Source organism: Scyliorhinus torazame, chromosome 5, assembly GCF_047496885.1.
Source record: "Scyliorhinus torazame isolate Kashiwa2021f chromosome 5, sScyTor2.1, whole genome shotgun sequence".
NCBI lineage: Eukaryota > Metazoa > Chordata > Chondrichthyes > Carcharhiniformes > Scyliorhinidae > Scyliorhinus > Scyliorhinus torazame.
The window spans coordinates 141203094-141211703 of NC_092711.1; the positions used below are offsets into that span (position 1 = coordinate 141203094).

The 8610-nt window shown below is 48.0% G+C and overlaps 1 protein-coding gene across 1 annotated transcript; it reads right to left on the reverse strand.

Moving 5' to 3' along the window:
- Positions 1-490: 490 nt before the first annotated feature.
- LOC140419841 (uncharacterized) lies at positions 491-7424 on the reverse strand. The gene is made up of 2 exons (XM_072503887.1): positions 7131-7424; positions 491-3208 (listed from the first exon to the last, which is right to left on the reverse strand). The coding sequence occupies exon 2, from the start codon at positions 2861-2863 to the stop codon at positions 737-739; it is 2127 nt and encodes a 708-aa protein (XP_072359988.1). The 5' UTR covers positions 2864-3208; positions 7131-7424; the 3' UTR covers positions 491-736.
- Positions 7425-8610: the final 1186 nt, after the last annotated feature.

Sequence of the window (8610 nt, forward strand, 5' to 3'; positions counted from 1 at the left end):
TAAGGTTCTGTACAGCTGCAGCATGACTTGCCAATTTTTATACTCAATACCCCGACCAATGAAGACAAGCATGCCGTCTGCCTTCTTAGCTCCTTATCCACCTGCGTTGCCACTTTCAGTGATATGTTTATTATAATTTCCCAATCTACCAGACAACTTGCTCCTCATACCATGACAGTTTCCTTCTGCGAGAAACACCCAGATACATTAGACAAAAGAACCCTGTAACCACCATAGCCCATCTTCATGGCAACGTGGCTGCTTTGGGGACTAAATATCTTCCAACGTGCAAACACCTTTTCATTCTGTGCTCCTCGTCAAACTTGGAACCAGGTAATCGCAACGAGGCTCAAAAATGGTCAGCCCACCGGAGGCAGCGGTGTTAGACCGGCCAGTCCAGCAGAAAGAAACCCTCCAATCATCACCATTCACCTGATGTCAGAATGAACAAAATGCAGTCCTGGATGTCAGTGAGAGCAGAAACAATAACAACGGAGCCAACATCGTAATTTATTGTGAACTTGTTGGAGTCACAACAGGTGTGATGAATCACAAAACCCCTCCCCACATTGAGAGCAGATGAATGGTCTCTCCCCAGAATTAACTCGCTGGTGTCTCCATCGTTGAGACGGATCATTGAATGTCTCCCCTGCTCAGAGCAGGTGAATGGCCTCTTCCAGGTGTTAACTCACTAGGGTTCCTGCAGGGCGTATAGATATCTGAATCCCTTCTCTCACTAAGAGCAGGTTAACGCCTTCTCCCCTGTGTGAACTCGCTGGTGTCTCCGCAGGTTGGATAACCAAGTGAATCCCTTCTCACACTGAGAGCAGGTGAACGGCCTCTCCCCAGCGTGAACACGCTGGTGTCCCAGCAGGCTCCATGAAGTAGTGAATCCCTTCTCACACTGAGAGCAGGGGAACGGCCTCTCCCCAGTGTGAACTCGCTGATGTATCTGCAGGTTGGATAACTGAGCGAATCTCTTCTCACACTGAGAGCAGGGGAACGGCCTCTCCCCAGTGTGAACACGCTGGTGTGTCAGCAGGTTCGATGAAGTAGTGAATCCCTTCTCACACTGAGAACAGGTGAACGGCCTCTCCCCAATGTGAACACGCTGGTGTGTCAGCAGGCTCGATGAAGTAGTGAATCCCTTCTCACACTGAGAGCAGGTGAACGGCCTCTCCCCAATGTGAACTCGCTGATGTATCCGCAGGCTCGATGAAGTAGTGAATCCCTTCTCACACTGAGAGCAGGCGAACGGCCTCTCCCCAGTGTGAACTCGCTGATGTATCTGCAGGTTGGATAACTGAGTGAATCCCTTCTCACACTGAGAGCAGGTGAACGGCCTCTCCCCAGTGTGAACTCGCTGATGTATCTGCAGGTTGGATAACCGAGTGAATCCCTTCTCACACTGAGAGCAGGTGAACGGCCTCTCCCCAGTGTGAACTCGCTTATGTGCCAGCAGTCCCGATAAAGTAGTGAATCTCTTTTCACACTGAGAGCAGGTGTATGGCCTCTCCCCAGTGTGAACTCGCTGGTGTGTCAGCAGGCTGGATAACTGAGTGAATCCCTTCTCACACTGAGAGCAGGTGAACGGCCTCTCCCCAGTGTGAACCCGCTGGTGTTGCCGCAGGCTCGATGAAGTAGTGAATCCCTTCTCACACTGAGAACAGGTGAACGCCTTCTCCCCTGTGTGAACTCGCTGGTGTTGCCGCAGGCTCGATGAAGTAGTGAATCCCTTCTCACACTGAGAACAGGTGAACGGCCTCTTTCCAGTGTGAACACGCTGGTGTATCAGCAGGCTCGATGAAGTAGTGAATCCCTTCTCACACTGAGAACAGGTGAACGGCCTCTCCCCAATGTGAACACGCTGGTGTGTCAGCAGGCTCGATGAAGTAGTGAATCCCTTCTCACACTGAGAGCAGGTGAACGGCCTCTCCCCAATGTGAACTCGCTGATGTATCCGCAGGCTCGATGAAGTAGTGAATCCCTTCTCACACTGAGAGCAGGCGAACGGCCTCTCCCCAGTGTGAACTCGCTGATGTATCTGCAGGTTGGATAACTGAGTGAATCCCTTCTCACACTGAGAGCAGGTGAACGGCCTCTCCCCAGTGTGAACTCGCTGATGTATCTGCAGGTTGGATAACCGAGTGAATCCCTTCTCACACTGAGAGCAGGTGAACGGCCTCTCCCCAGTGTGAACTCGCTTATGTGCCAGCAGTCCCGATAAAGTAGTGAATCTCTTTTCACACTGAGAGCAGGTGTATGGCCTCTCCCCAGTGTGAACTCGCTGGTGTGTCAGCAGGCTGGATAACTGAGTGAATCCCTTTTCACACTGAGAGCAGGTGAACGGTCTCTCCCCAGTGTGAACCCACTGATGTATCCGCAGGTTGGATAACCGAGTGAATCCCTTTTCACACTGAGAGCAGGTGAACGGCCTCTCCCCAGTGTGAACTCGCTGATGTTTCCGCAGGTCGGATAACTGAGCGAATCCCTTCTCACACTGAGAGCACGTGAATGGCCTCTCCCCAGTGTGAACTCGCTGGTGTGTCAGCAGGCTGGATAACTGAGTGAATCCCTTTTCACACTGAGAGCAGGTGAACGGCCTCTCCCCAGTGTGAACTCGCTGATGTTTCCGCAGGACGGATGAATGTTTGAATCCCTTCTCACACTGAGAGCAGGTGAACGGTCTCTCCCCAGTGTGAACTCGCTGGTGTATCTGCAGGTTGAATGAACGTTTGAATCCCTTCTCACACACAGAGCAGATGAACGGCCTCTCCCCAGTGTGAATGCGCCGATGAGCTTCCAGCTCAGATGGAAACCTGAATCCCTTCCCACAGTCCCCACATTTCCATGGTTTCTCCATGTTTTGGGTCTCCTCGTGTCTCTCCAGGTTTGCCGATCAGTTGAAGCCTCGTCCACACACAGAACACGTGTATAGTCTCTGTCCGCTGTGAATGGTGTGATTTTTTTTCAGGCTGTGTAACTGGTTAAAACTCTTTCCACAGTCAGTGCTCTGGAACACTCTCACTCGGGTGTGTGTGTCTCGGGGCTTTTCCAGTCACACTGATGTTTTGAAGCCGACAGAAAAGACAAACATTTCTCCTTCTAGATTCAAAGTCCGGTGATATTCAGTTCCAAGGAATTGAGAGACTCAGTCAGATTGAGACGTGATGTTTGAGATTTCTGTCTGTAATTCCTCTGTAATATCCTGTAAAAACAATTTACAAAAGTTACTTTTCTTCTCCTCATTTTGGAGAAGGTATCCTGAGGGTAACGACAGTCTGGCCGTGGGGTTAATCCTCTGGGTCCTCAGTCTTATTGAGGAATGTCCCCTTGGATCTATTGTGGTGGTGATTATTTTGTATTTTTGTTATTATGGGAGGGTTTATGTGTTGTTGACTTTATCCTACTCTGGTACAGACGGGGCTTTTATCTGTGAAAGGAGCAGTTTGGGGAAACTTTGGTAAAGTGACTTGGAGGAGTGGGTAATGGCGCACGCCCGATTGTGGTGTGAAAATCTGTTCCTGTTCTCTCTGTCGCCTAACTAATGGCGGCAGTTAATCTGCAAATTTTCCCAGGGAATGTACGGGGCATCCATCACCCTATCAGAAGGAAAAAGAAGGAAAAAGATCCTCTCCTTTCGAAAGGAGAAAGTCGACATAGCTTTATTACAGGAAACCCATCTGGATTATGAGGAACACTTTAAATTGAGGCGGGATTGGATGGGGAAGTTTTTTTCACCTCTTTTTCATCCAGTAACAGAATTGTGGCAATGCTTATTATACACGATCCAAGCAGTCAGGGTACCTCTGCCGATTACAATGTGCATGTCAATTTCCTTTGTGCCGGTCCCCCCATCTCCCGTCCCTCCCCTCCGCCCCTTCACTCGTCGTTTCTGGGTCCTTTCCTGGGCCCTTCCTGTACAATGGGAGTTATCTGTTATTTACAAGTGGACGGTGCCCTCCCTTCCCCCCCATTCATGGGCCTCCCCCCTTCCACCCCGCGCACTCCCTGTCCTGTTTTAAACCTTCCCTTGGGGGTTCCTCTTCTTGTGTTTCTGTTCTCGGCTCTCTGTGTCAGTTGGTTTCTGGTTCTCCCTCCTTGTCCCAGTTGCCCCCCCCACATCCCTTTTCCTGCCTGCTCCCTGTGATCCCGTTGGCCCCCGTACACCCACCTCCCTCCCCAGTGTTCCATTGGCCGCTGGCTTCAAACAGGTCCTGGAACAAGTTGGTGAATGGCCAAGATCACTCTGTGTGCAGAGGATGGGCTGCTGTTTGTGCTGAACCCCAGTGTTTCAGACCTGGACATTATTGGAGTAGTGGATAGATTTTTTTTAAAGTATTTTCATTCAGATTTTAACATTTGCAACACATAACATTACAAAGTAAAACCAACACAAAACCCCTAAGCCCACCCCAACTCCCTAACCAAACTCTTCACCTGCCTCCCCTCCCACCTAGCAGTTCCTTGAAATTATAGAACATAGAATCCGTACAGTGCAGAAGGAGGGCATTCAGCCCATCGAGTCTGCACCGGCTCTTTGAAAGAGCACCCTACATAAGCCCATGTCTCCACCCTATCCCTGTAACCCATTAACCCCACCTACCCTTTAATGTAAGCCTACAAAGCCTCCGTCTCCCTGCTCCAACCCCAAACCTGCTCTGTGTTCGCCGCCCAATAATAGTATAACAGGTTCAGCAGGGCCAAGCCTCCTGACTGTCGCCCTCTCTGAATCACCGTCTTCCGAATCCTTGCCACCTTATCTGCCCACACAAACGATTAAACCAACCAATCCACCCCCATAAAGAACAATTTCAGCAAAAAGACCATTAGGCACCGAGATAAAAATAAAAACCACAAAATGTTCATCTTAACCAGCTGCACCCGATTGTGGACAGATTTAGTGCCTTCTCTGGTTATAAGATGAATTTTACTGAGTCAGAGGCCATGCTGGTGGGGGGAGGGGGGGGGATGTTGAAGGGTAAGCCCCCTCCTCTTGCTAAGTTTCCAATCAGGTGCTCCCCCCTTGGGATTTAAATATCTGGGAATATCAATGACCCCCCCTTTTTCAGACAGCTATATGGGGCCAGCTTTCCACAGCTGATGGTGACTATTAGGTGGGACCTTGCCCGGTGGTCGGCTCTTCCGATTTCATGGTGAGGGAGGATCGCCTTCATTAAAATGAATGTGTTGCCCAGACTGCTGTACCCTCTGCAGATGCTGCCTATGCTGCTGTCAACCATGGTCATTCAGGAAATTAATGGAATGATTAGTACATTTATCTGGAATAAAAATAAACCTCACCTCAACTTAGTTGAGCTCCAATCACCAGGAGCTAAAGGGGGGGGGGGGGTCTCCTGAATATCAGGCTTTATCAATTGGCCTCTCATCTTAGGTTCATACGGAATTTGGTTAGGATAGACCCAACATCCATCAGGCTCGATATGAAAACAGGCCAATCAGTTCTCCCTCTACCCAAAACTGGCACAGACTGATTACAGAATGTATTCCATTGCAATTTTTAATGTCTGTACTTCATTCTAAGTCTGATGCATTTGTTAAATAATGAGACCCCTGTCTCAAATACATGTGCTCCAATTTGACAGACTTGCTCCTCCAGGGATTTCCATCAGTGAATTCAATTCAACTGAGCCCAGAGTAGGGCACAGTGAGGCACAGTGGTTAGCACAGAGCCAGGGAACCAGGTTTGATTCCTTGAGTGCCTATCTGTGTGGACATGGGACATTCGCCCTGTGTCTGTGTGGGTTGCCTCTGGGTGCTCCAGTTTCCTCCCACAGTCCAAAGATGTGCAGGTTAAGTGGATTGGTCATGCTAAATTGCCCCTTAGTGTCCAAAGATGTTAGGTTAGGTGGGTTGACGATGATCAATGCACCGGATTATGGGAATCGGGCAGGGAGTCTGCCTCGGTGAGTGCATTTTCTGAGGGTCAGTGTAGACTTGAAGAAGCGAATAGCCTCCTTCTGCACTATAGAGGTTCTGTGTCATCTATGTTATTTTAATTCGACTATGCTGTTAGTCTGTTTTGGGGTGTGCATTGGTATCCTTCTGTTTTTATATAATCTTACCCTCTTTCCCCACTCACTCTGTTAACCGGTTGTTCAATTGATCTGGCATTTCATATAGCGGCTCTGGTCCCTAAAATATCCTGCTACAAATTAATTCTGCAATGTGTTGCTTGTATTTATGCAGCAATATCAGTTGTTCTACACTGTACCCATTTTCCATCAATTTTTCTGTTAGTCTGTTGCATTCATTATTTAAAAAAGTTTTTAAAAATAACAAAAGAAATATTAAAAATCTGTCCAACTCATCCATGAATATATTCATGATGTGGAGATGCCGGCGTTGGACTGGGGTGAGCACAGTGCGAAGTCTTAAATTCACACCTCTTTAACCTGGGGTTACCCCATCTCTGGATCTGTAAAGATTTAATCACCTGCTAATGGTCGCATTCCAAGCATTGTTTGGCATCTTTGAATCTGTCTATATATATGTTTCTGGAACAGACCTCTTCATTCACCTGAGGAAGGAGCAGCGCTCCGAAAGCTAGTGACATCGAAACACACCTGTTGGACTTTAACCTGGTCTTGTAAGACTTCGTAATGAATATATTCATTGACTCTCAGACTCCACTGGTCCATGTGGAAGAGAAATCCAGAAACTAACAACCCACTGAGGGAAGAGATGACTGGAAATACATAACGTAGCTACAGTACAATATTACACAACTGGAGTTAATAATAAATGTACTTTATTACAGACCATAGATAATATATCTAATCTGTACCATTTAAAAATACTAGACATATCTCGGTCTGATATTAATTTACTGTCCCTTAAATGTCAGCCATCTCTGGGGGAAACCAGCCCTTTAATTGTGAACATTGGGAAAGAGACCATCCTTTTAGCCAGACAAATAAATGTGTCAAGCTGAGGGAACAAAGGAAGTCAATGTCTTTGAGAGAGAGAGAGAGACCTGGGCCAAGCTTTGCAGAGTCTGCATCCTCCCTGGATTCACTTCCTTTCCCTTCAGTTGCTGCAAGTGACCAATTGAAGGTCAGAATGAGAAAAGAAATGGAAAGGGGGAGAAAGGAAAGTGTTTTACTCACAGGTGCTGGAGACACAGGAGGAAGTTTCACTTCCAAGGCCCACTTTGTGACGTCACGAGAACCCGCTCTGAATCAGCCAATAAGAATCACTCTGTCCAATTGACGTTTTGGGGTCTCAGTGCGCAGGCTCGGCACGCGGACACGGGAGCCCCACCCCCACCAGTTTTCACCCTGTACCTCCTCGAGACAAAGGTTTCCAAGAAACCGGCTGACGGCTCCAGCCAGAGCGAGAAGCAGCTCGGTGAGCTCCCCCTGGCCCCGGACTGCGCATGTCCCAAGGAAGAGGGGAAGTTGCGTAGGTGCAGGGGAGAGCCCGCCTCCTGACCTTCCTTCTGAGGTTTAGACCATTGGAAAGAGTTGTGCGACCGGAAGGACTCTCGTCCTCCAGCCAATCAGCGCGCGGGCTTTGTGTGAATGATTGAGCTTCACACAGACTGAAACTTCCTCCTGTCTCCAATATCTGAGAGTAAAACACTTTCTTTTCTCCCCCTTTCCATTTCTTTTCTCATTCTCACCTTCAATTGGTCACTTGCAGCAACCGAAGGGAAAGGAAGTGAATCCAGGGAGGGTGCAGACTCTGCAAAGCTAGGCCCAGGTTTCTCTCTCTCTCTCTCTCTCTCTTAAAGACATTGACATCCTTTGCTCCCTCAGCTTGACACATTTATTTGTCTGGCTAAAAGGATGGTCTCTTTCCCAATGTTCACAATTAAAGGGTTCTTTTCCCCAGGAGATGGCTGACAGTTAAGGGGCAGTAAATTAATATCAGACGAGAAATGTCCAGTGTTATATGGCACAGATCAGATATATTATTGATGGTTCTGCAATAAAGTACATTTATTATCATCCCATTTTCTCCAAATGAAATGTGCAACAATGGGTACCCACATGGGTCCTAGCTACGCTTGCCTAACACAAGACCCTGCTTCCATACCCGCATGTCTATCCTTGTCTTCTGCAGTGTTGCAGTGAAGCTCAATGCAAACTGGAGGAACAACATCTCATCTTCCGGTTAGGCACGCTAATTCCTTCCGGTCTCAACATCGAATTCAACAACTTCAGATGATCAGCTCTACCCCACCTCGACCCATTTGTTTTCCTCCCATTTCATTTTAACTGTCTTTTACCATTTATTTCTCTCTTGCCTTTCTTTATATATATTTACCCCCGCCCCCCCCCCCCCCCCCATCTTCTCCACGTTTCCTTACCCTTTCTCCCCTTTCCCCCACATCTACATCTGTCACAGTTCACCCTCTGATGTTAATTTCTCTGCAGTTTGGCCTTTCACGGCTTTTGTTCTTTCTGGGGACTGCCATTAGCACTCTTTCCCCTTGCTTTCTGTGGCTATTAGCACCCCGTTTCCTTGGTTTCTGTGGCTATGACTCATCTTTCATTCTCACTCCACAATATAAATATTTCCCACTTTCTCTGTCTTTTAGCTTTGACAAAGGGTCATCTGGACTCAACGTTAGCTCTTTACACT